Consider the following 27,907-nt stretch of genomic DNA (forward strand, 5'->3'; position numbering starts at 1 on the left):
CTGTCAATTCCCATAAAAATAGGCTTATAAGTTTTATTGAAGGCAAATTCAATAGATTCACAACTTTAAAAATTGAACGGTGTTAGATCACAAAACCTTGAAGGCCAATACACAGGTCGAAAACGTGAAATTAAACGGTCACCAAACGGGTCGCCACGATTTTCAGCCGTGGCGGTTATACGCCAGAAATCATATTTAAAATTATCTTTCGAATAAAAAAATGCATGTCAATCGAATAATCCATCGTTGTTTTATTGAAATTTAAAGTTCTATACTTCTAAAACACCCTTTATTATTATATATCGTACGGATCGTATATAGTTAGTGAGAATTTCACCATCATATCAATTTTCGAATAAAAATGTTTAAAATAGACCCAAGAATCTTTAAAAATAGCAAGGTCGTGCCATTCAATTATATTGCAGGGATATACATATATTTGGCGGAATATACAATGCAAAGATGATGATCCAGTAGAGTTCGAAAATCTAAAGGCTAACCAATGTGACCTGTAGAGATCGACGAACAGCGATGACCACGCAGCATCCCCGCTCACGATGAGTGCTGGATGCATCACGGTCTTTCCGAAATACTTGAAACAGGCTGGGCTCAAAGAACTCGGAGGAACTAAAGCAACTGACATCAGAATCACAGACTGAAGAATTTAATAGTACCATGCGGGACTTGGCCCTCATTCCCGATATATTTTGGAATAACACTTTTAAGCTCATATTAGAGCACAAGACAGTATCATCATTGGGGTCTAATAATTAGGAGGCTGGGCGGTACTTGTGAAGGTATAGGCAGGATCCTGGTGCAAGGGACCGCATATCCCTAACACATAGCTTCCAAGCTACATTCGTTACATGATTTGATCGGTATTCTTCGTCACAGGTCTTCCGCTGTATCCATGGTGTCCGTGGTGGAAACCATTCCTTCCTAAAACACCATTAATCTCACGAAATGTTTCTGTAGCGGATTTACCTTTTACGAAGGAAATCTTTAAAATACTGCGAATTTTAGCGTTAGTGAACTCCATGTTTACATATATATAACTTTTTAACGCAATAAGCAAACTTGTCATAAATAACCTCGTTTTGTAGGTAGCGCTTTGCACAATACCGACAAATTCAACAACAAGAAAAAGCGGCAGGGAAATTTTTTATATCAACTTTATAGAACCCCTTTTCCCCGCACTAGTAGAATGAATAGGGTGTGGGACCCCATATCTTGAGACCCCGCTTAAGTAGCCATGAGTCTAGACGAACTTTCCAAAGCAAGATCCAATTTAGAATTCTGGGAAGGGTAAGACTCTGTTAAAGGAATTCCAGAATCACAACCTTGAAATTGAGCACGTCAATTTTCTAGTGCATCACATTGCCACAATAAGTTTGGAATGTTTATGAGTAGTTTAATAGCTTCAGAGGGCAAATCAACACAGGCGGTATAGTAGGCACCGCGGCCAATCGACGAGCACTGAACGGCCGCACACCCAGGAAGCTGCGTTGTAATAACTTCAAAACTGCAATCATTATAAACACAAACTTTAATTGTTTATTTATTTTTCGCTCTAAACGACGCTGACATTTATTACATTCTGGAAATTTAATGTTTGTTCTTTATTTTATGATTCATCTTTATTTGGCATAATTATTCCCAATATAATAATAATAATCCGTAACAAAAAAATAAATTAGACAGAATAGTAATCCATAAACTTAGGCTGGAACGACGCCTTGTTTCTTTTTTATTTGTTTTCGGTTTTGTATCTTTTTTACATCTCTTAATCATCGAAACTAGACGAAAGGAGGAAATTGGCTGCCAACTCTTCATTTTTTTCACAGGCAAAGTAAGCTTGCAACACAAGTGCTTCTGGAAATCCGAGCGCTTTTAGCTGTTAAAATACAAAAAAAAATATTAATTTTTCAAAGTCCAGATATATCTATGTATATAAATATATATATTAATTTATATTTTTTGTATACCCTTTCTATTGCTTCTTGCTCTTGTGAATTTAATCTTATGGTGGCGACGCCTGGGTGCTCAAAGGGTTCATCATTTCCTCCAGTTTGATTTTCTCTTAATTCATTTGTGCCTAGTCGATGCGCTGCAACGGCTCCCTCAAGTTCTGATGAAAAAACACGACGGCGACGGTTAGTAGATGTGCGAGGAACAGCGTCTGCTGCCCCTGAGTCATTTTCAATAGGTTGATTTAGCATATTTAAAAAGGCATCCTGATTCTCGGAAATGAGTTGCAAAAGAGCTGGGTTTGTTTGACCTATCTGTGTGGAAAACATTTGATATATATAAAACAAAAAATTATTTTTATTCTTCTTACCTGCTGCAAAACCGCATGTAAAAGATGCGGATTTTGATATATTAATGAGCGCATTTGAAGAAATTGTGGCTGGCTACGCAAAAATTCAAAGGGATCTAAAATATAACAACAAATTTTAAACAAAGTTAATCAACAGGTCAGGTGTACCCAGTTAGAAATCTTTCAATTTACAGTTTACTTTTAGGTATAATAATAAATACATTTTTTGGTAATTTTGCTACTCTCAACCTCTTATGAAGAGGCTTTTATAATTTTGGCTTTTATAATAATTTAAAAAAATCTGCAACGCACTGAAGACTTCTCAGACTCTATATAAAATATATATTCCTTATCAGGAACACCTCCTTAGTCGATATAAGCATGTCCGTCAGTCCACATGTCTGTCTTTACGGAAACTGGTCTGTCAGATTTAAAGCTATCTATTTGAAACTTTGCACACATCCTTTTACTTTCTGGCAGTATAAAAGGCGGATTGGCCCGGAGCGGATGAGTATGGACCTGTATGGAGCGTTTTCGGTAGCATTATTCTTGTGTTCTAAATATTGCCATTAATAAAAACAAGCACAGTTCGATTTATAGATATTGATTCAATTTATTTAGTTGTTTTGGCGTTTCTACAAATTATATATTTACATATGTGACTGAGTAGGGTTGACGACCGAATTAGAATAATGACGCAGGAGCGCAGCTCAACGCTTGATGCTGCGGAGCGACCGAGAGATCCCGCGAGAGAACGAGACAAACGCCAGCGCATGACGGCAAATGCAGGTGGCCGATCGAATGCACGAGAGCGGGCGACGAGAATAGAGCGAGCGACGCGAACATAAATATAAAAGAAAGTGACGTCACGAATTCAATAAATTATTGCCGGCCAAACTTTTTTTCGGCGACTGCTTGACCCGACATACTCCCCCCGTTGGAAGATGAGCTTTCAACAGCATCATGAAGAAGCAAACAGGCAAAAAAATTTGATTGCCCGTTTTGTAGCTCCGGCATCTCGGTAGCCATTTCGCTGCAAAAGTCCAAGAGCGGCTTCACATCCACACATAGTAACATATGGCCTATGACACTAGCCACCACTATGTAGATCTCAGCCAGACGTTTCTCCATGCGCTGCTCGAAGTGACGACGGTGCCTGTAATATTTCTCCTTCTCGATGAGCACTTTGCGGAGGCGCTTATTCTTTGGCTTGGAAACAAAACTGCGATGAGACTCCACCTTCACCGGATCCGTCTGAGGCTGGACGAGCAACTCTGACTGCATCATCATGAGGACCTTACCATCATCAGGGCCTCCGCTTCCACAAACAATCCAACCGAGCCGAGTTTTTTGGATGGAGGGCAAACCAGGAGACAGATGAATTTGCCCCACTCAAAACAGCTTGTAAAATAATCCAGCTCCAATTAGCAAATCAACTGGCTGAAGCTGGTGAAAATGAGGATCCGCTAGCTCTACATTGGCGGGAATTTTCCAAGAACTGACGTCCAATGGAAAATTGGGCTGAAGGTCAGGGATGTTGGAGGCTACGACGCGGTTAATTGCGCAGAGTAGTGAGAACATTGGGATGGCAGCTGACTTGCACAGAAAACCCATCTGTAGAGAACCCTGCGTCTCCTATACCGGATACAGTCACCGGAGTCCTTATTAAGCAGCCTTGAAGTGACTAGATGCACCTGCGAGCCAGAATCGAGTAGCGCTCGGCAGGGCAGTAGACCTCCGGAGCGGTTCCAAACCTGAACCAGGTTGTTGGCCATGAGCTTCCGAATTGCCACCAAAATGCAGCAAACTATGATGCCTGCGTCCACACACATTGTGATCACACCACACGCAGCACGGCACCTTGACGCATTGCAATGCCGAGATAGGTGCCCAGATCCAAGGCACTTACGGCATAAATCCAATCGCCTAACTTCGCCTAAACGATCCTCAGGCGACAAGTTTTAAGCTTGGGCAGGAGTTTATCACGTGAGAATGGCCATCACAGATTATGAATGCGGAAGAGTTTGTGATCACAAATGCAGAGTTACCTTGATGAAAGGATCTACATCGTCGTACCGCATGTTATGTCGTCGGCAAATCCATGCTCTCCAAAGTCCCGCATCTTTGCTCAAGAAATCTGGCGATGGACTCCAACGTTGGAATGGAATCCAATGAATCCGAGTCAGCTTGCATTTCCTTCCACTTAGACAGCGTGGCATCATCAGCCTTCTGCAACAGCCCATGCTTGACAGGGCTCGCATATGCGAATTAATTTTATCCGCAAGCTCGCGAAGCCTCGTCGCCGATGCAGATTCTACGGCCCTCAGATGCATTATCTCATTATGCATTATCTCAGCTTGAAAATAAGATCCCACGATCTGCCAGTCTCCAAGGCAGATTCATGAAGGAAGGACCGTAACCGTTGATACTTCTCGACCCGACTTATGAATGGGTTTGTGTCCACCATGGTCGAGAATAGTGACCGAAATTCAAGCCACTCCGCATAACCTCCACTAAAAGTGGAAAGTGGCAGTGGTAGCAAGGCCTGGAAAGATCTGCTGAACGACGCATCAAAATTGAATTGGTGGCAGAAGATGCGTTGATCAGCGTCGGACTCGCCGCCAACAAACTGGAGCGCCGCATAATCTCCTGGTCCAGGATGAATCGTGACTCCCTCGCCTTATCGTTGAAGTTGACGCGCAGATCGCTCCTAAGTTCTGAAACATACAGCTCCTTGTGTGTGCTCTTGAAATCAGCGACGATGCCTTTCAATTCGCTAAGCCGCACATTTATCATCGCCTCCGGGAATTTCTCCACTGCTTTCAAGGAGGACAGCAATCCTTGAAGATCCTCAAAAAGGAATTCTTTCCTTCCAGGAGAGGCACAATCGAAAAACGGATTCATTTTCGCAATAAAAATATTATTTTAGTTCGTTTATTTATTGTCACCTCACGACCCACTGTGCAACTTCAATATAACGGGGTAGTATATGTATGAGCGATTGTAGCACTCTGCAAACAGCGTATGTATATCATCATGTTTATTTGATTATGTTTATATATTTTAAGTTGCGCAACTCAAATATTCAATGGAAAATAATTTATTGAATTATTGAATTTATTGAATATTGAAACATAATTTATTGAATTATTTTCCTAAGCACAATCACGTCGGGGTTCGCCAAATGTTTAGTTACCGAGCGTTTTCGGTAGCTTTATTTTTGTGTTCTAAATATTGTCTTTAAGGCGGCAGGATGGTTTCAGAGGCTGAAAATTGTTATCTTGCGATGCGTAAAGTCTGGCCTTACAGTGTTATCGGAAATAAAAAAAATTGAATTGATTCACTTAAAATATTAGTTTATTTTGCGGATGAACGAAACCATTTTGAAAAATATGTGGATTTTGAATTTTTGGCGCGGTTGAAAAGTCGGAGGTACCATTTTTACATAAAAACAAGAAAGGAAAGCTAACTTCGGGCGGAGCCGAAGTTGATATACCCTTGCAGTTAAGGTTGTTCCATTTCCGATCGCTCAGATATATGGTGTCTATAGGATATAGTCGGCCAATCCGTATGAAACTTGGCAGATCGGAATATATTGCCCAGAATGAAATCCACAGGAAGTCCCATCATTCTAGCTAAAAAGACTCCAAAGTTATGCCAATTCCGATCGTTCTATGACAGCTATAGGATATAGTCGGCCGATCCTTATGAAATTTTGTACACAAGATATTTTGGTCAAATATAACATGTGTAACAAGTCCCAACCCTCTAACTTAAAAAACACCAAAGTTATGGCATTTCCGATCAATCAGTTATATGGCAGCTATAGGATAGTCGACCGATCCCGGCCGTTCCGACTTATATACTACCTGCAAGGAAAAAAGGATGTGTGCAAAGTTTCAACTCGATAGCTCCAAAACTGAGAGACTAGTTTGCGTAGAAACCGACAGACAGACAGACAGACGGCCAGACGGACAGACAGACAGACGGACAGACGGACATGCTCATATCGACTCAGGAGGTGATCCTGATCAAGAATATATATACTTTATAGGGTCGGAGATGTCTCCTTCACTACGTTGCACACTTTTGACCAAAATTATAATACACTCTGCAAGGGTATAACAAGAAAGAAAAGCTAACTTCGGGCGGAGCCGAAGTCTATATACCCTTGCAGTTAGGTAGCAGCTTATATTATTATATATATATCGGATCCTATATATTTCATCTTTAAAGACACCAAAGTTATGTCATTTCCGATCAATCAGTTATATGGCAGCTATAGAATATAGTCGACCGATCCCGGCCGTTGTATACTGCCTGCAAACAAAAGAATGATGTGTGAAAAGTATCAACTTGATAGCTTTGAAACTGAGAGACGAGTTTTCGTAGAAATAGACACTCAGGAGGTGATCCTGATCAATAATATATATAGCTTATTGGGTTCGGAGATGTCTTCTTCACTGCGTTTCACTCTTTTGACAAAAATTGTAATACACTCTGCAAGGGTATATTCAAATTATGAAGGATATATTCGACAAATTACCTGATGAGGAACCAGTTGAGTGCCCGGTAGATAATGCAGATATATTTTGTGGACCAGACTGTACTAAACTTGGATTTGTAGATTCTTCATCAACATGAAATATGTTTTCGTCTTCCGCAGGTAAGCCATTAATTAAGTATTCCACTGCCCGTTCTGGATTATTAAAACTTGCTGACATTGCCCGTTCTACTTGCTCACGTGGGTAACCCATTTCAATCAATGATTGAACGGTTTGGGTATATTCATCGCCCATTAGTAAATTTGATTCGGCGCGTGATTGTAACGATACGTTTTCCAATTCACCCACTAAATCATTCCTCTGCTTCGTTTCATTAGTAGCAGAGATGATTATAGGTTGATTAGTAGAGCCACAAAAAGTGTCGCTATTGCTTGTGATTTCTGAAGGTAACGGTTGTGTATTTAAACACAAGCGATTTTGAGCATTATCAGCTTCCTTAATGCGTGATTGACATGTTGAACTTGCTGTATCTCGGGTGAGCATTACCACAATAAACTTTTTTTCGTCAACATTATATGAGCTAATAGTATGATCATCCACCAAAATAACACCGGCATAAATCAGTTTTTGCTTCTCAACGATATATTCGGAACCGCGAACATCGAATATTTTCTTTTTCAATTCGAACACCTAAAAAGAAATGTTAATCAAATATAATTATAAACTTTTAATAACTATTAAAACCATTTAATATGCAAAGTATCCAATTGAGTTTGCTTAGCGCCTGAATTTGGTTAGATCGGCATTCTAAATGCTACTGATCGTGAGACTAGTGCTGAACTAGAACTTCAGTTTTAGAACTTTAATTTTATTGTGCAATTAATTTCTTATAATACAAATTAAACAAAAAAAGTCCCACCGAAAATAGATCCGAGATAGTAAGAGTAGTACCACGAGGAAAAGTGTTGCCACAGACTTCTTACATCCCTTCTTGCAGTCCCAAGAGGACTTGGGGAAAATTGTGAAGTTTTTTTGTGCAGACTCTGTGATCTCGGCGTTCTCCGTATTGAGGATTCCAGACACAAGATCCATTCTCAAGACTCGGACGGACTTATGATGTATATAATGTTTTTGTTATGTACGGGTCATTAAATTCTTTTGATTACACAGGCCAATTTCCAACTTTTTTTTTCCTTACCAAAGTTATGGCATTTCCGATCAATCAGTTGTATGGCAGCTATAGGATATAGTCGACCGATCCCGGCCGTTCCGACTTATATACTACCGCAAGGAAAAAAAGGATGTGTGCAAAGTTTCAACTCGATAGCTCCAAAACTGAGAGACTAGTTTGCGTAGAAACCGACAGACAGGCAGACGGACATACTCATATCGACTCAGGAGGTGATCCTGATCAAGAATATATATACTTTATAGGGTCGGAGATGTCTCCTTCACTGCGTTGCACACTTTTGACCAAAATTATAATACCCTCTGCAAGGGTATAATAAAAATCTTCCATAGAAAAATGTTTGGGGAAAAATCATAGAAGAGCAAAAATTAATGTAGAAAATCTGAGATTTAAACTTTGGATGAGTATTCCAAAGATATGGTAACTGCTAGATACCATTTTTTTAATTTTAGTTGGTATACATACATTTCAAAAATGATATGTACTAGAAACAATGATCGTCATCGCCATCACACGGCCTACATAATTCAATATATGGTAAAATTTTATCAATTTCTTCTCTTAGGTGTACCGCGGAAACTGTGGGTGATAGAACCTATGTTTGTTCTGGACTTTGGTTCAGGGGAGCCTAAAGGTTATGGAGCGGGTAAAATTATGCGTGGAGATTTTTTGCTGTTGGCCTGTGTTATCTTTTAATAAAACCAAGCTCACCCATTGCTTTATTAACCATGGTAAATGGTTGGTAAATTTAAATTTCAAATCTAATAGGACACCCAGATCATTAATCTGAGTTAATCGTTCTAAGGCGTACCCATAGAAAAATCAGGTAGCCTGGTGAGGGCTAGATCGATAAAATGACATGAGTTTACATTTCGATCCATTAAGTTTTAGGTTATTTGCTAAACACCAAGATTGGACACTAGTAAATCTATATTAAAGACATAGCTTAACGTCATCAGCGTACATAAGTAAAAGTGAATCAGTTAAGGCAAGTGCACCGCACCGACTTGAAAAAGTTGTTTTGAGAAAAACGCGTCTAAAGTTTTAAAAGCAATTCAAAGTATATAGATACAAAGTAATTAGATAATCGGTATCCCAGCGAGTTTTAGACCGATCGACATGAAACTGTCACAGGATATTCCTAAGATAATGTTCTATAATTATCTATATATGTTGTTTGTAATTATTATATAGGTTGTTTGGTATGACATACCGGTTTCTTTATTGATTTTTGACGACGATTTTAACAAAGTTAGTATTGTCCGATTTAAGTGCTATATGTACCGTTGTCTTCGATGATTTTCTGCCATTTTAATGGTATCTTGTATATGCCTCTCCTAAAGAAGTCCTTGTCCGTACTGGCAAAAAACTCGGCGATTCGATTTTCACAATCCTCCCTTGAACTCAATTTTTGTCCATCGATAAAAATTTTGCCTGGACAAGAACTGATGGTAATCGCTTGGGGCAATGTCCGGACTATAAGGTGAATGCATTAACACTTCCCAACCAAGCTCCCATAGCTTGGGACGCGTCACCAAAGATGTATGGGGCCTGGCGTTGTCATGATGGAACACAACGCCCTTACGATTCACCATGGCTCGCCGCTTCTGTTCAAGTGCAATCTTCAATTGATCTAGTTGTTCACAGTAGAGGTCAGAATTGATGGTTTGGCCATAGGGCAACACTTCATAATGGATAATTCCTCTGATATCCCATCATACACTCAGCAACATCTTCTGAGCCGTCAGTCCTGGCTTTGCCACCGTTTGAGGCGACTCACCGTGCTTCGACCAGGATCTTTTACGCTTTATGTTGTTATACATATGTGGTGATCCATTTATCATCACCAGTGACTAACCCATCCAGAAAAGAGCAAAAAAGATGGTTCGGCATCAAAATTGCCACTTCAGAATCGTCTAAACCACTGTTCGGCGGTTTGAATCGAAAATTTGTTATCTCCTAAGACAGCAAAAATCTGTCTGCGAGATTCCGCAGCTGTTTTTCCCTGTGCGAAATAAAATTTCAAAATTGCCGAATTTCTGCGTTTGTGAACTCCATTTCAATCGATTGCAATTTTTTAACGTGGAAGCTCATTTAAAAAAACTGTCATTTTAAACCAATGTGTGATGCCAATACCTTTCAATATATATATACCTTTCAACGATATACAGCATTGCCAGATACGATTATATTTGACTTCACAAGCGAAGCGCGAAAATTGAATGTAAATACCGATATGTCATTACCAATCAACATAACCTTTTGAAAAAAAAAAAAAATGTTCAAGTCTTTAACCATCCTGCCCCCCTAAGCAATAAAGACTGTGAATTGGTTTGTTGCTTGCGTTGTGCACCTGGAGCGACTAATGATAGCGGTATCGTCGGCGAATGTTGACGTTGTTAGTTGTGCGTTCGTAGGAATATCCGCAGTATACAAAACATATAGACACGGGCCAAGTGCGCTTCCTTGTGGAAATCCAGCTTCGATGATGTAGTCGCCCGAAGTAGCTGCGTTGCATCTCACGGAGAATACCCTTTTGTAGAGGTATGATTCCAGTAGCTTGTGGGTGTATGTTGGCAAATACGTTTTAATTTTGTGCATGAGTCCATTAAGCCAAACTCGGTCGAAAGCTTGAGATACGTCGATAACAATAGCGCTACAGTATTCTCGCTGTTCGAAGGCTGAGCGTATTTACCATTAGTGATACCATTATTAATGTGATATTAGTAATACCATTAAATAGTTTGCAGACGACCTCTATAGTGCATTTTGGGAGTTCGATCAACATCTTTGGCGTCAGTAAATCACCACCGGGAGCCTTTTTTTGGTTTTAGCCCTCTTATGACTTCTTCGATTTCGTTCGGCCGGAATGAAGGTGCAGTTGATTGAGGGGTAGCCTCTGGCTGAATGACTGGCAGAAGGAATGAATTTGAGGCAGGGTTTGACTGGAAGACACTTTCGAGATGTGTAGCGAATGTTTCAGCTCGGTCTTCGTCGCTGCGAGCCCAGCACCCGAAGAGTTTCTTTTCGAGGTGGTCGTTTCGATTGGGGCACTGAGATTTGGGAAAGCCCTCCACAGAGGATACTTTGTGCTTGTTGGTGAAAGATTCTGGATGTACCTCAGCTATGCATTTTCTTCCTCTTGGTGAAGAGCCTGGTCGAGTAATCGACTGAGTCTGAGGGGGTGTTCAGTTATTTTTTGGCTTTGAAGAAGCGTTAAAAGCACAGGCGACTGGTCTGATGATAAGTCCGGGACTGCTTTTGGATTGCAAGATATGTTTTTTGTCACCGCAAAATCAATAAGGTCTGGGAGCTTGCATTTATAATTTCATTGTACAATTGCCTTCCTTTGGGTGCGTGTGTTTGGTGTTGTAGTCTCCTGCGGCTACAAAACGATCCCCAAGTGAATTGTAGAAGTCCACAAATTGTCCTTCCGAGATTAGCAGGAGGATTGAACGAGGAGGGCAGTAAACGGCAGCGATTGAAAGGCTTCCGTTTCTTGACTGAATTTTTATCAATGGGGCCTGCAGTAAGTTTGTTTCAAACCTTTTGTGAAAATGGTGTTTTAAACGTTCTCTGATTAGAACTCCAGTTCCGCAGTGGGCTTTCCCATCTGGATGATCTGTGCGGTAGATTGTATAGCCTTTTATTATACCCTTGCAGAGGGTATTATGATTTTGGTCAAAAGTGTGCAACGCAGTGAAGGAGACATCTCCGACCCTAAAAAGTATATATATTCTTGATCAGGATCAGGATCTTTTGCAGGCAGTATATAAGTCGGATCGGCCGTCTATATTCTATAGCTACCATATAACTGATTGATCGGAAATGCCATAACTTGGTTATTTTTCAATTTAGAAGGATGGGAGTTTCAATTAATTCCTCTTTAGCCAAAATAATTCGATATGCAAAATTTCATAGGGATCGACTTAACTTCAAGGGTATATAAACTTCGGCTCCGCCCGAAGTTAGCTTTCCTTTCTTGTTTGAAAGTTGTATTTGCTTGCAGGATGCGTTTCTACCAGTAGCATAACGTCAATATGGTTATCGATCAAGAATCGTGACAATTCTAGTTTATGCCGTGAGACACCATTGGCGTTCCACATTGATATTCATAGAGTCTGCATAGATTATTTAGACTGTTGTGCAACGAGCAGCTGTATTACCATGTTCTGGTTTTGAACAAGTGTTTGCATGGTCGTTTTCTTGAATGACATAAGCTCCATCATACTTTGTTGGAGGGTAAGCATCATAGTTTCCGTTTTGCTATGTGGCTGTTCTGGGGCCTGTTGAGCGCTGTGTGAGTTAGGCTGATTTGGATTTTCCATTCCGGATCGTAGAGCATCGGCATAGGAGAAGTCGTTGGTGGTGTTTAGGGGACCGAATGACGACCTCGCAGCTTTGGCGAAGAAGACGTCTGGTGTAGTTTTTGATGCAATGTACACATTCTGTGGATTTTGGTTGCGGTCGCTTGACGCATGCGACTCTTCAACTCCTTGTACACCATACATCCTCTATAGGTTGCCGTATGGTTGCCTCAGCAGTTTGCACATTTCTACTGCCCTTAATTGTAGTGCAGTAAGTGGAGTTGTGGGTGTCCTCGCAGACTACACAGACAGCCAGCGACTTGCTTTCTGGCTCGAGCTCGACCTTGAAGAGTGGTTGTGGCTTTTTCTCTTTATTTAGAATGTTAATTTCCGCGGCGGTAACATCGGGTTCGATTCCCTTTACTACCACTTGTATGCCCTTGCTGCTTTTCAGCTGGTACGTTTAATAGCTTATCCGATCTTTGTCCAAATATTTGGACACGAAACGGAAGTGCTCTTCAGTCTTAGTTTGCACCTTTGTTTCGTGGATGTTCCCTTTGATAAGCGGGACAACATGAAAGTTGTCACTGTTCCCGATCAACGCCGCAATTCGGTTGACCAGGGCACTCGAGTTTTTCTCCCTGATATAGATTGGAGGGGGCTTGCGTTTTTTTGCGGTGTCTGGCGCTGGTTGGTTTTCGTCAACCTCCGCCAGTTGGGCAAATCTGTTACTACTGGATCTGCCTAGTTCTTCGTCGATCTTCTGGACGCGGTTAATTTTTGTTTTATTGCCTGCCGGATTACTCTGCGGGCTAAGCTTGCGCTTAATTTGGATGTAGCGATCCATTCCAGTCTGTGTGGCCGGGGCCGCTTTGGCACTTTCCGAAGTTGTTGTTTTTGTACTCGCTGTAGTCGTTGATGTCGCGGTATTTTGAGTTTTTTTTTTGAGCAGTGGTTGCAGAAATTGTAGCCCTGCTTGTTGTTGGTGCAAAATTTGGTTCCGTCATTGGAGGGGGGGTTTTATTTAAAACATTATTTAACATTTATTTAAAACATTTATTTAAAAAGCGTTATTTATTTAAAACAATGCACTAGTTCTTGTTGTAGCACATCACAACTGTTAGAAAAAGCTTGTCTATTGCTTTTAATAAATTGTGGTTCATTGGCGTCTTTTCGCTTACATATTTTTTTTTTTTTTTTTTGTGTTGCAGTTTTTCCGGAGCTCGGGCAAAGCACGTCCACTCAGTTCGGTAGCACTTGCTTGAGTTCGATTAGGGTATAATTCATTCAGATCGGATGGCTACAGAAAAATTTTAATTCTTCGGCTATATATAGTCTCCTCGCGCACACGCAAGGCATGCAGGTCGTCACCTCGTGGACTGCCGTCCGCAGTGATAGGTTTGTGAAAAACTTTTTAGCACTATAGAAACGCTAATAGACAAAAATATTTTAAATCCACTCCTTAAAGATGCTATGGCTTATATTAACAGTAATACAAAACTTAACAATTTTTTTTATAAAATGAAGACAAATAGATTAAAAATATAGACGCCTTAATCATTACAAACAATAGACCTATTTGCCTTTTAAGTGTAGCTTTCAAATGCTTAAGGGTCTGAATGAGTTGCCTATGGAGGATCACATAAATCTATATAATATCCTTCCTTCAAGGTTATATGCTTTTAGAAAATCGTTAAACTAGTCAATGTATTAATGATGTAATACATTTTATTGGAGGAGAAAGTTAATCGGTTTATGGAAATGTGCAACATCATGTAGATGAATGTAGGCAACATCAATTGTTTTGGTAGAATTATAGACGCTAACAACTCTTATGTGCCACACATTAAGAAAACTTAGGAAATCAAATCAAACAAATTTATTCCTCAACTTATTCCGACAGCTTTGCGGCCTGCCACTTCGGAGTTCATCCCATCAAATCAATTAAACAAGAAAGGAAAGCTTACTTCGGGCGGAGCAAAGTTTATATACCCTTGCAGTCAGGTAGCAGCTTATTTTATTTATATATATCGGATCGTATATAGTTGGCCGAGCTCTATGATAATTTCACCATCAAATCAATTTTTTATTAAAAATATTGGAAAAAGCCTCAAGCATCTTTAAAAATAGAAAAGTTGTGCCGTTTCCGATTGTTCAGTTATATGGCTGCTATAGAATATAGTCATTCGATCCTTATGAAATTTTGTACATACGATATTTTAGCCAATTATAACATGTGTGGAAAGTCCCAATCCTCAAACTTAAAAAACACCAAAGGTATGGCATTTCCAAACAATCAGTTATATGGCAGCTATAGGATATAGTCGACCGATCCCGGCCGTTCCGACTTATATACTACCTGCAAGGAAAAAAAGGATGTGTGCAAAGTTTCAACTCGATAGCTCCAAAACTGAGAGACTAGTAGAAACCGACAGACAGACGGCCAGACGGACAGACGGACATGCTCATATCGACTCAGGAGGTGATCCTGATCAAGAATTTATATACTTTATAGGGTCGGAGATGTCTCCTTCACTACGTTGCACACTTTTGACCAAAATTATAATACACTCTGCAAGGGTATAAAAAGAAAGGAAGTTAACTTCGGGCGGAGCCGAAGTTTATATACCCTTGCAGTCAGGTAGCAGCTTATATTATATTATTATATATATATCGGATCGTTTACTTATATCGATTCAGGAGGTGATCCTGATCCAGAATATATATACTTTATAGGGTCGGAGATGTCTCCTTCACTGAAGAGTACAAATTCCATTTTGTGCAATTTAATCCAATCTGCCAAATTTCATCGGATCGGCCGACTATATCCTATACCTGCCATATTTCTAATCGATCGGAAATGGAACAACCTTGCTATTTTTAAAGGATGCATGGGGCTGTTTCCAACATTTTTATTAAAAAAATTGATTTTATTGTGAAATTTTCTTCTTACTTTTTAAGTGAAAAAACCTGACACTTTTTCATTTGGCAACTTTTTTAAAAATATACCTTGTAAAATGAAAACAATACCTTTAATTTAGTATATCACTCATCCAGATCGAATGCACACAGAAAATTTTTAATTTTTCGACTATATATAATGTCTTCACGCGCTAGCGACGAGCTTTTGCGCGTCCTTTTTTTTACGCCACACTGTTGTGACAAAACCTATTTGGTTCATATGCGGTATGTCATAGTTGAGCAAAGTTCTGCTCAGGGGCTTTCATATCCATTTATTCATTTTTCAATTTACTTTAAGTTGTCTAGTTGAGTACTTGGGTGGATTCTAAGCTCGCTATAGATGGAGCGATAAAGAGTAAGGATAAATAACGCCCGTACATGCCGGAATGCTGGGATCAGCATGATAGTCCTTGGACGTCCTCAGTTTTCGGCGTGGAATAGGTGGATGAAGGCAATGGACACAGCTTAGAAAGAGATCGCTTGAAATTCCAGAGGCGGTCTTCAATGAAGCCACACAAACTAGTCCAACTTCTCAAGGATGTAAATCGTTTTTGCGACCCATCTTTCATTCGTTTGTGGGGAACCGGTCATTCTTGATCACAACTAAGTTGTCGATTTGCAGATTGGTTCGTTCTCGGGGCCATTTCGGACGGGCCTGTAGAAGTGAGAGCCAGTCGCCGCTCCATCCATGCGAGAATCGTTTCTGAAGCCGTTGCCCGTCTTGTCAAAAAGATAATGTTCCTTGGACCACGTCCAATCTCGAAAGTCCTTTTGCCAGATGCGAAGAGAGTTGTCTGCTCCGATGAAATTGGTTCTTCCATCGCTGTATAGATGCTTACACAATCCTTTACGTCCGATAAAGCGTTAAAGAGCCCAAAAATGTTTTGTAGATAGTCCTGTGACTGCTTCTAAGTAGCAGTCACAGTAGCCAGTAGCTTCAAAAGCTCGTCCAGGGAGGGTTGACGCGATGTAAAGGCAGATCCCCCATTATCTGTGAAGTTGACGTTGGGCGATGTTTGAAGCACGGGACACATTGTTGCAGAATCCTTTTCACAGCTTGTTTTCCATTCACTATACAGAATGTATGCCGAATGGAAGCTGGAGTGCGATCGGTGCCTCTGTGTTTAGGTGTGCGTTTCTGATCACCAGTTCAGTAAAATAATGGGTTTTGGTAAAATGATCAGGTTTTTCTCTGATTAAGACCATTTTTGGGCATTCATTAGTCGCCCTCTGATTCGTATAATCTCAGTCATCTAAAAAAGGGCAAAGAGCGCTCAGAGCACTGAGTCTGGATAACGATTTTTTTTCTTGATTCGGATGATATCTAGAAGATAGGCTTCTTTCTGCACCATCCTTACAATTTGGTAGAGAGCCTCTTGTAATTCTGCTACTAGAACTGCTACCACAATACGTAACCTTTGCGAATGGCGTGAGTTGTGCAAATATCTGCGAATGTAAGCCTTAACGAATAACAGTTTGTTAACTGAGTCAACTGAGCAAACATCTTATGTGACGTAAATCGGTAGTCTTATTTCTTCTTTGGTCAAGGCTTTTGGTCAGGGTAGTTTGAGTAGGTGTTCTTAGGCCAACAATTTTCGTCTTTCCGGAGCCAATCTGGACCAAACCACCAGAGGACATGCCTGGCTAGCTTCTGAGGCGTTAGACCCCGTGAGGCACTATCGACAGGGTTTTTCTCCGAAGGTACATATCTCCATTGGGCCGTCGTATTTTGTTCCAAAATTTTGCTAATTCGGTTGGAGACGAAAGTCTTTCAGCGTTTCGGGTACCCTTTAATCCAATAGGGGACGATGGATGCATAAGTCCAAAAATAAACGGACATGGGAATGTCGGTGGAGGAAAATGCGTTAGGACTCATTTAGCCAATTGGGTAGCCAATACTTCTCCTGAGAGTAAGGTTCGAAGAATTGTTTTGGCTTAGTGGGTGTGACTCGACTCCGTCCTGTCAATTGGGGCTGCGTTCATGCTTGCAAATAACCGTCACAGAAGATGTGTAGTTGATGTTGCCGGGTCTAGTGACCGATCCATCGAAGAATTTTCTCAATGTTTGATAAGTGGCGGAACTCTTTACATCGAGCTTGTGGAATTGAAGGTAAAGGGCCGTCCCAATCGAGAGAACATTGATTCTTATCGGGGGTATCGGACCGCCACTGGCAGATGTCCTTTAAAATATCATTGGTAGCAGTAGTGGCAGGAACTATAAAACCTAAGGGATCGTAGAGGCGAGCGACTACTGAACGAAACGAACGTTTAGTAAAAGTATTTCAAATCGTCATTGAAGCTATAGATATCCTCGTGTGGGTTCCAATAGAGTCCCCTGGGAATTTACTTCTACATTTCTTGTTTAAGCCATACAGCGACACCTTCGTTGGATATCTGCGGCAAACACGTAATGACGTAGCCTCCATTGCGTGATGATTCCGCCGAAATCAATTTGTAATGGTGGGCCGTTGCACAATATGTCGTTGAGAGATTTTCCGTTCGAGTGGTATATGATGCATCATACACTACCCGAACTTTGGTCGTCGTAGTGTCTTCCTTTAAAACGGCATCATGTGGGAGAGTACATGCTGCAGTGGTCACTTTAGAGAGTTGCTTAAGGTCAAAATATTCTTTGATGTTGAAGTGATATTGCTCTATAAGTTTGTTGTTTTTATTTAGCATGCGTTCTAAAAGATGGAACCTATTGAGAGCGATTTGATGAGACTTTCCGATGACTTGTTCTTTGTCAAATTCAGTGTTTAACGAAAGCTGTACCAGGTATGTCCCATTGGGTTATCTGAAGTGAGTACGTTGGAAATGATCTTCTCATCGTTGTGCTTTTGCTTGTACGTCCTCTCAGAGATCGAAAAACTCTTGTACCAGAGCATCTAAATTAGACTTATGGCACCGAATAGTTACCACATATGACCTTGTTTCATTATTATGGCCATACACGATCCAACCCAATTGGGTGAGTTGAGCAATGGGTTGATTTGGGGCACCTTTCCGCAAATCTGGCAGCAATGAATATGGTATTAGCTCTAATTCGAATAAAGCGTCGATGCGACCCGGCCTGGTGTAAAAGGGGTCCGCAAAGTGGGATCTAATTCCTGAAGATGCTGACAAGTATCAACATTGACATTGTTTCTGGAAGATGATCAAATTGAGGGTCTATACATGAGTTTATAGAGAATTCTGTACTAAATCTACAGGTGTGCTTTAAGTTGTCACCAATGCCGGGGATCTGAGCTGTGACTCGGTGACGTGGGAGTCCTAGCAACTGAGCGGTACGTTCAGTGCTTAAAGTGCCCTCAGAGCCATGATCGATTAAGGCTCGAATAACTGCCGTTTGTCCGGAGTTGTTGTTGTATATTTTTTACCAACGCTGTGGCTAACAAAATGGATCGCGTTGGCATCAGTACTGTGGTCCAATCTAAAGGTCGAGAAGGATTGTAGGCTTTAATGGCTGCGTTCTAAGCAGCCGGTTGTGTGCTGGCGTACGTCGTGGGGAAATGAATAAAGGTTAAAGGCGATAAAGGTTGCGTGGTGTTGAGGCACTTTAGGCATGCCTTTGTTTGATCGACAATTCGTTTGCGGGCGAAGCAATCCTTGGAGAGAAAGTCAGGACATTGTCGCAGAATGTGGATGCCATTGCAGTTTATGCAGACAATGGGATCCATGGTTCCTGTCGTGGTGTGGAACGTTTTGCCCTTAAAGTAGCCGGAAGCCTTTTGCTTGGGATTCTGGCGTTGGAAATTTATTGAAGGCTGAGATGGTTTCCGGTTTTCAATGATGTTCATGCTGACGAGGCGATTGTTGAGAAACGTTTCCAAGTTTAAAAAACTTGGAATGTCACTGGAATTCCCCAAGTAATGCTCCCAGGCTTGTACCGTAGACGTAGGCAGTCTGGCGATTAGCTGATGTACTATCCATTGCGTGCTAGAAGGTTTTTGAGAAGGTTGAATTCTTTGATGTAGATATACGTTGGTTACGTTCAGCATATGATTTATCTCCGATGAGTTTTCCCTTGCAGGGAAAAGCAAGTCGTAAAGGACATTCATGTGGTGCATGAACTGCAGACGTGGGTTATTGTGACCGTCTAGGCGCCATCCGTTAGTTCCATTTGGTGTACATCTTAGACCTGTTCTTTTGGCGGTGCTTGTTTAAGGAAATGAAACCGCTGAAGATTTGATAACGCCTGGGTTTGGTGAATAAGTTGCGTGAACAGATCATAGAAGGCTGGCCAAAAACTTTCGGGAAAGGTTGGGTACTGGCTACAGCTTTGGCTGGGAGAGAGTGTTTCCGACTCCATTGATATTAAACAGATAACTGTGATGAATTCTTCTTCAAATTGGTCTGCTAATCTATTGACGAAGTATGGGTGTTGAGCTATCAGCGTTTTGATAGCGGCCGAATTAAATACACAAGGGTCAATTTCTATTTTCAATATTTATTATGGGTCAATTTAACCCCAAAACAAATGTCACGGATGATCCAAAACAATGCCGAATTACAAGTGCATAAAACTAAGAGCTTCCGCAGAAGCTCCACTAAAGCTCCCAAAGTGCATGCGCTACAAAAGAACAACAAAGCGCATGCGAATCTGGGAGAATAAAAAAATGTGGAACAGCTGATAATGGGCCATTAGTGAACCGCTGCGGCTACTAACACTGACAGAACTAATTAGTTGTTCGTCCGTAGAGCGTTATGTGGCCACTACGTCAAACTTCAACTCGCGGGAATAACGGTAGGTCCCGGAGTCGTAGTCAAAGAATGTATAACATCTGACTAATTTACCTGGATTCTGCAAGAGACTGCTCGGTTGACCAGGTGCTTGCTGTGATCAGGCTGGAGTTGATGTGGGGTACTTGAAGTCCTCCTCAAGGCTGGTTCTCCTCAAGTACAGGTGGTATGGTGGTTCGGCTGATTCCGTATCGGCCGGTCCTACTTGTGGTCCGTTTCACGGAAGCAACACTCAAAGTAGACTGGTATGCCGCGGGTTTTATTTGTGGTCCGTTTACACAGAACCCACTTGAAGTAGGTTCGATGATGAAAGTTCTACTGGTGGTCCGTTTACACTGGAGCCACGTAAAGTAGATAGCTTTCAGAGAGTCCTACTTGTGAACCGTTTTTATACCCTTGCAGAGGGTATTATAATTTTGGTCAAAAGTGTGCAAAGCAGTGAAGGAGACATCTCCGACCCTATAAAGTATATATATTCTTGATCAGGATCTCCTCCTGAGTCGATATGAGCATGTCCGTCTGTCCGTCTGTCTGTCTGTCCGTCTGTCTGTCGGTTTCTACGCAAACTAGTCTATCAGTTTTGAAGCTGGAAAAGGACAGTTTTGCGAAATTTGAATTTCCCAAAGAGGAAACTCTTGTATTGAGTTTTCCAAATCGGAAACCGTAGGAAGTCCTATTATTCTAACTTAAACAAGAAAGGAAAGCTAACTTCGGGCGGAGCCGAAGTTGATATACCCTTGCAGTTGTGCCATTTCCGATCGTTCAGTTATATGGCAGCTATAGGGTATAGTCGACCGATCTCGGCCGTTCCGACTTATGTACTACCTGCAAGAAAAAGAAAGATGTGGGCAAAATTGCAACTCGATAGCTCTAAAACTGAGAGACTAGTTTGCGTAGAAACCGAAAGACAGACGGACAGACTGACATGCTTATATCGACTCAGGAGGTGATGCTGATCAGGAATATATATACTTTATAGGGTCGGAGATGTCTCCTTCACTGCTTTGCACACTTTTGACCAAAATTATAATACCCTCTGCAAGGGTATAACAACATTTCCGATCAATCAGTTATATGGCTCCGTCTTTTATACTGCCTGCAAACAAAAGAAGAATGTGTGCAAAGTTTCAAATCTATAGCTTTAAAACTTAGAGACTAGCTTGCGTAGAAACAGACAGACAGGCGGAGGAACAGACGAGCATGCTTATATCGACTCAGAAGGTGATCCTGATAAAGAATAAATATACTTTATAGGGTCGGGTATAGGGTATTATAATACCCTCTGTAAGGTATAAAAAAGAAAGCTGATAGCTTTTAGGCGAAGCCAAGTTTGATATACCCTTGCAATTAAGTAGCAGCTTATATTTTATAGTTGGACGATCCTTTTGAGAATTTCACTATTAAAATATTCGTTTCCCATTTCCGATTGTTCAATTATATGACAGCTATAGGATATAGTCGAGCGATCCTTATGAAAATTGGTAGTTTGTCCAAAATGGAATCTTTATAGAGTCCCAATTTTCTACAACAAAAAACATAAAAGTTAAGCTTTTCTAATTAATAATTTCTATGACAGCTATAGGAGCCGACTTTTATCGTATTTTTGCTAATTTCCCCCAATTTTCGGTTTTTTTTCGGAGATTGGAGTCATACTGTATAACCTTTATGTGTTAGGAGGTCACTTAGCACAGGTTACTTTTTTATACCCTTGCAGAGGGTATTATATTTTGGTCAAAAGTGTGCAACGCAGTGAAGGAGATATCTCCGACCCTAGAAAGTATATATATTCATGATCAGGATCACCTCCTGAGTCAATATAAGCATGTCCGTCTGTCTGTTTCTACGCAAACTAGTCTCTCAGTTTTAGAGCTATCGAGTTGAAACTTTGCACACATCCTTCTTTCCTTCTTCTGTCGACTATATCCTATAGCTGCCATATAACTGATTGATCGGAAATGCCATAACTTTGGTGTTTTTTAAGTTAGAAAGGTAAAGGTAAAAAGGTAATTATTCTTTAAAAAAAGGATTTAAAAGTATAGAAAGATTAATTTCCATCTAAAATTTTAACAAAGGCACCTAACTAATGTTTCAGAGCTTTGGGAAATTGTAAAGCCCTCTTGGACCTCGATTGGTCCCGTAAGATGTCCGAATTTGGTGGATTCCATGCCAAGGCGCTGTCGGGCAGTGATAGCCAATAAAGGTGGTGCCACGAAGTATTAATTTTATTTTTTTTCTTATTACATTTAACATTAAATTACCTAATATAATCATAGTTTATCGATATATATTTTTTTCATTAGTTCTGAGACAATTTGCTTGAACGATCCTATTATTTTGAGAAACCCATATTGGGTGATATATTCTTTTTTAATATTTTTTTAAATACTGTATATACTGAATAAATTTTTTTTAGTTTTAATTTCTTCAATACAATATCGTATTTGATAAAAAAAAAATAAATTTTAAAACGGGCATTTGTAATGGGCAATCCTATTATTTTGAAAAAATTTGTAAAACTTGAAACTGAACGAAGGAAAAAAAAAGAGAAAATAACTCAAAAATAAATTCATAAACATAAAAACAAAAAAGTTGCATACCAAAAACGAAATTAACAGTCATTTTCAAGGCCGCAGCTTATTTCGTGCACTTAGACTTAACATAAAATTCTTATTTTATAACTTAATATTTAGTGTCTGGGTTCGCATTGAAAAAAAATTTTTTTGTCGTTTCCACGGGAATTTTTTCCCATTCTTCCAACAGCGCTGTTTTTAAGTCATTTTTATTGAAAATCTTCCTTTTACGGATAGCCTGGTCCAATATTTCCCACAAATTTTCTATCACGTTTAAGTCTGGGGATTGGGCTGGTGTTATAACCACGTGGGAACAATTCCAGACGAGCCAAGTATTCACAATGCTGGCTGAATGCTTCGGATCATTGTCCTGGTACTATCTAAATCCGTCCCGTATGCCAAATTATCAGCACTTTGAAGCAGATTTTCCTTCAGGAGGTTTAAATACATTTTGGCATCCATAATGCCGTGATGAAAACAAAGGTTCCGGCTCCTGAGGCTGCCATACAGACCCAAACCATAACATAACCTCCGCTCCGCCATGCTTCGTTGTAGCTTTTATGTGTTTATTGTCGAGCTCCGTATTCGGTCGCCGCCAAACAAATTGTCTCCCATCCGATCCAAACAGATTGTATTTGGATTCGTCCGTGAATATAACGTCATCCCAAAAGGAAATGGGATGAAGGAGATGCTCCTTCGAACATTTTAACCGAGCCGCTATATTCTTCTTACTAATTAACGGCTTCTTCCGTGCTACACGACCATTAAAGTTGTGATCGTGTAGCACGCGGCGCACCGTATCCGCACTGAACTTTTTCCCCATTTCTTGGGCAACTTCAGCCACAATTTTTGGGGCGGATAACTCCGGGTTCTCCCTAATTTTTCAAACTATCCGGCGCATTTCGGCCCTTATCCTCTATCCTATTCTCCCGAACAAATCGCTGGATGATAGTACTGTAAAGTACTAGGACTTAAGGATACGATCTCAGCAATGGCACGCCACTTTTGCCACTTTTGAAGTGGTGCAGGACGAGTTCTCGCTGCTCTATTGTTGTACGTGGTGCCATTTCAGTTATTCCCCTTAATCTTTTGCATTTAGAGTGATCAATCCACGAGATGTAGATTATACAAATAGTTAAAGGTTTATAATACCAAAGAGCCAAAAAAAAAAATTGGGAGTTTGGCTTAAAATGTAATATTTTTGGTATATAAATATGCTGCACGAAATAAGCTCGAAAATGACTGTTAATTTGGTTTTTGGTATTTGACTTTTTTGTTTTTAGGTTTATGAATTTATTTTTTAGTTATTAAATATGTTAATATCCCAAACAAAAATATTGCGTTTAAATTTTTGAAATATCTCCATTCGTTTAGCGGCAATAACGACTTAAACATATTTTATTCCCCTGCACGAAATAAGCTGCGACCCACTATAGTTGGCCGATCTTTATGAAAATTTCATTGATTCGATAATCAATTTTCGAATAAAAATGTTTGAAACAGCCCTAAGCCTCTTTTAAAATAAACAGGTTGTGCCATTTCCAATCGCTCAGTTATATGGCAGCTATAGAATGTAGTCATCCGATCCTTATGAAATTTTGTACATACGATATTTTAGCCAATTATAACATGTGTGGAAAGTCCCAACCCTCTAACTTAAAAAACACCAAAGTTATGGCATTTCCGATCAATCAGTTATATGGCAACTGTAAGCTTTTTACGCGGCATTTTTTTAGCTACAAATACACTTTTTCACAAGAAAGAAAAATTATTTTAAACTTGCATGTTAAGAATAGAAAATCCTATGCAGAAATTGCTAAAATATTTAATGGAAGCCGGTCAACTATCCAACATGTGATAGGGCGTTTTAAGAATGAGGGTCGGGTCAAAAATAACTTGAGAAGTGGGCGGCCGCCAAAATTGAATGACAGAGACAAACGCGTCATAAAACATATTATTGACAAGGAGCCCTTCCAATGTGCCGTTAAAGTCGCTGATGTTGTAAACACAACACTCAATAAGGATGTCCACCCATAAACGATCCGAACGACAATTAAAGAATTCGGGTTGGGTCGGGTGGTGTATAGACACCACGCAAAAAGCAACATGTGTCAAAAAGAATCGCATGAAAAGGCTTGAATTTGCTAAAGAATATAAAAATCTTTCTGTTGATTTTTGGCGCAACGTGATCTTCACTGACGAGTCGAAATATAATATATTTGGTTCAGATGGGCGTTTTAAGGTTTGGCGACGACTCGAAGATGCTTATAAACCAAAACACACCATAAAAACGGTGAAGCATGGAGGAGTCATGGTTTGGGGTTGTATCGGCTCTGCAGGTGTTGGAAAATTGGAATTTATAAATGGTATCATAGACCACAAAATGTACATTGATATCCTAAAAAGGAATCTTAAACAAAGCGCAGATCGCCTTGGAATTGTGGAATTCTTTTTTTGAAGTGAAACTTCTTATACGACGCCGGAAAATGTTGCGTTAAACGTTTAACGCTCCAGTGGAGGGGGAATAGCGTTGAACGCTTAACGCAACTCAAAAGGAGAAGAGGAAAAGAGAAGGATAGAGTGCGAGAGAGAGAGAGAGAGTGAATGAGAGTAAGGTATCGCCAGGCGCATGCGCTGCTATGGCGATACACGTAGCGCGTAACAGCTGCCTAGACTAATATTAGTGCCTATGCGTGAGTGCATCAAGCGTCCTATGTGTCGAAAATTCTTTTTCTTATTCTTATCTCGTATTTTGTTATTAAAGTGTTTCCCATAATTAATTCGTGTTCTATATAATATTGACGCACTACTTGTAGTATTAGTACAGTGAATAGTGATTCAAACAAACAATAAAATGAGTGACAGTGAAAATACGCATAACACAGCGGATTCCAGGTTATGTGGTGGTACGTTTCTCTTGAATATTTCAATTGTCCATAACAGATGCACCTTGTGGATCATATCATCTTGAAATTAATATCAATTGGATTGGCAAAAATTTTAATGGTTTGATTTTGAATTGATTTTACAGCGGAAAAAGACGGTGCAGCCGGTGTTTTAAGAGGAGGGAACAGAGCACAATATTATCGTGAATACCGAGCACGAAAGAAAGCAGAACTTGGACTTTGCTTTATAATAAATTTATAAAATGTGAATTGAAGAAAGTGTTGGTCACTCCACCTTATTTTTATCCTTTCCCTCCCGCTATTTTTCTTTTATACGAAATAATATGCATTTTTTGGAATATCGCTAAGAAGTTTCACTTCTTTCGCGCGTAGGGACTCCACGCACACAATTTTTTTTATCAAGACAATGACCCGAAGCACACGGCCATAAACACTCGACTTTGGATGCTTTACAACATTCCACACGTATTTAATCCTCCCCCACAGAGTCCAGACCTGAACCCCATAGAGCACGTGTGAAATCAGATCGAAAAAAATATTAGGGGTCGCGAAATTGAAAGCAAATCCGATCTCAAATCAGCTCTTCTGGAGGAGTGGGAGAAAATGGATCCATCATATCTGGATACTTTAGTTTCATCGACGCCAAGACGACTTAAGGAAGTCATTAAAATGAAGGGATATCCCACAAAATATTAAATTTAATTTTAAGCTGTTAAATATAGATTTAATTAATTTAATCATAGGTGTATCATGACTTTTGTGGTATATGAATTACCAAAGTTTTAAGTTTTTTCTTATTTTTAACTAAACTAAAAGGAAAAATTGTTATTTTTGTTTATTATATTGTTAGGAGAAGTCAAATAAATAATTCGGCATCATACATTATTTCTTAATAATTTAACAAGGGAATAATATGAAAAATAAGACAAAATCATTTGCTGTATCATGACTTTAGTGGCACACTGTACATACATACATATGTCCTTCTGACTTGCTCTTTATTAGTACATTTACGGGTATACAAAACCACAAAGAAGATTCAGAGTACTTGGGAAATTTCCTGTCTGATTCGTCTTAATCTGAAGCTGATTTTTTTAGACTTGATCACTTCCGGCCTACATACAATGTATGTATGTATATATGTATATGCCTCAATTTTTTTTATTTAAATACATACATATATACATACTCATATGCACATAAAATTAAGAAAATTATATTTTATGAAGTACATTTTATAGTATATGTACATACATATGTACATCGGTTCATATTTTCTTTGAAGCTAGTCAATAATTTCAATTTTTAAATTATTGTTGGTTTGAAAATATTTAGTTTATTTTCTTACACACTTGGAAGGCATGTAAACGTCAGGATGTATAAATATGTACATACGAATCTACACATATTTGATGTACATTTTAATATGTTTAAGGACTTACTGTTTTCTCAGCTTCGAATTCAATAGTAAAGGTCTGCTGCTGAAGATTTTTTATTGTGATAATCATCATGAGCCGTGTTTTTTGCTATTGAAATTCATACAGTGGAAATTCGATAACGTTTTATAGATTTTTGATCAATTTCGTCATAAAAGTGAGCATTGACATGTCTGTCAATTTAGCTTAGTTATGGAACAGTGAAAATTGGGACATTCGGACCTATTTTTTGTAGTACCTCAGCACGTTGCATATTACATATTCATATTGGAATATTGTTTGCCAAAATTATTTCAATAAAGGAATTATCTACGACCATATATGACCAAACTACACTAAATCTCCGAAAGCACCTTGAAACAAGTTAATTTGCGGGGTTCAGCATAAATCGCCACGGAATCATCCAATAGCAAAAAATGAGAATGCTATTGGTTAGGCTTAGTACTCAGATCGAAAAGCATGTTTGACGTACCAAACAGTTTATTCTTTGCAACTTAACCGAACTTTTATTAGTTCACTCAAGCTGAGCTGTGTATATTTAAAAATTGATTTGAGGAAGCATAAAATAAAAAAAAAAATGTTGGGTTCAAACGATAATAAACAATTTGATTAAAATTCAAACAGTTTTAACAGCTTAAAATAAACTGAAATTAAACAGTTTTACCAGCTAGCAGTTGCTTGCATCGCGCATTTTGAGCGGCTAAGAATAGTTGTATCATCAGCAAACGAAGATGTTGTTAGTCATGTGCTTGTCGGGATGTCTGTTGTGTAGCGGACATATAATGTCGGCCCTAGCCAGTTGCCTTAAGGACCTCCAGCTCCTATAGTGAAATAATCAGTTGTACCAGTGTTGGACCTCACAGAAAATTTTCTTTCGTAAAGGTATTACAAGCTACAAGCTTGTGGGTGTAGTAGGGGAGCTTGATCTTGTACATTAGACCTTCTAGCCAGACTCTATCAGAGACGTCTAGCA

At 39.7% G+C, this 27,907-nt stretch overlaps 1 protein-coding gene across 1 annotated transcript; it reads right to left on the minus strand.

Annotated features, from left to right (window-relative positions):
- Window positions 1–1,703: 1,703 nt before the first annotated feature.
- LOC6502019 (UV excision repair protein RAD23 homolog A) lies at window positions 1,704–27,089 on the minus strand. The gene is made up of 5 exons (XM_001967586.4): window positions 26,941–27,089; window positions 6,864–7,512; window positions 2,339–2,433; window positions 1,986–2,282; window positions 1,704–1,894 (listed from the first exon to the last, which is right to left on the minus strand). The coding sequence occupies exons 1-5, from the start codon at window positions 27,007–27,009 to the stop codon at window positions 1,784–1,786; spliced, it is 1,221 nt and encodes a 406-aa protein (XP_001967622.2). The 5' UTR covers window positions 27,010–27,089; the 3' UTR covers window positions 1,704–1,783.
- Window positions 27,090–27,907: the final 818 nt, after the last annotated feature.

This window comes from Drosophila ananassae (genome assembly GCF_017639315.1).
Source record: "Drosophila ananassae strain 14024-0371.13 chromosome 4 unlocalized genomic scaffold, ASM1763931v2 tig00000109, whole genome shotgun sequence".
NCBI classification, from domain to species: Eukaryota; Metazoa; Arthropoda; class Insecta; order Diptera; family Drosophilidae; genus Drosophila; species Drosophila ananassae.

What these genes read in the sequence shown, in the direction of transcription:
- LOC6502019 (XM_001967586.4), bottom strand. Translation starts at nt 27,009, where the DNA reads ATGATGATTATCACAATAAAAAATCTTCAGCAGCAGACCTTTACTATT. An exon ending in CTCAACTGGTTCCTCATCAG is followed by an intron (nt 2,434 to 6,863) that starts GTAATTTGTCGA and finishes GTTATATTTTAG; the next exon opens with ATCCCTTTGAATTTTTGCGT. An exon ending in TACATGCGGTTTTGCAGCAG is followed by an intron (nt 2,283 to 2,338) that starts GTAAGAAGAATA and finishes TTTTCCACACAG; the next exon opens with ATAGGTCAAACAAACCCAGC.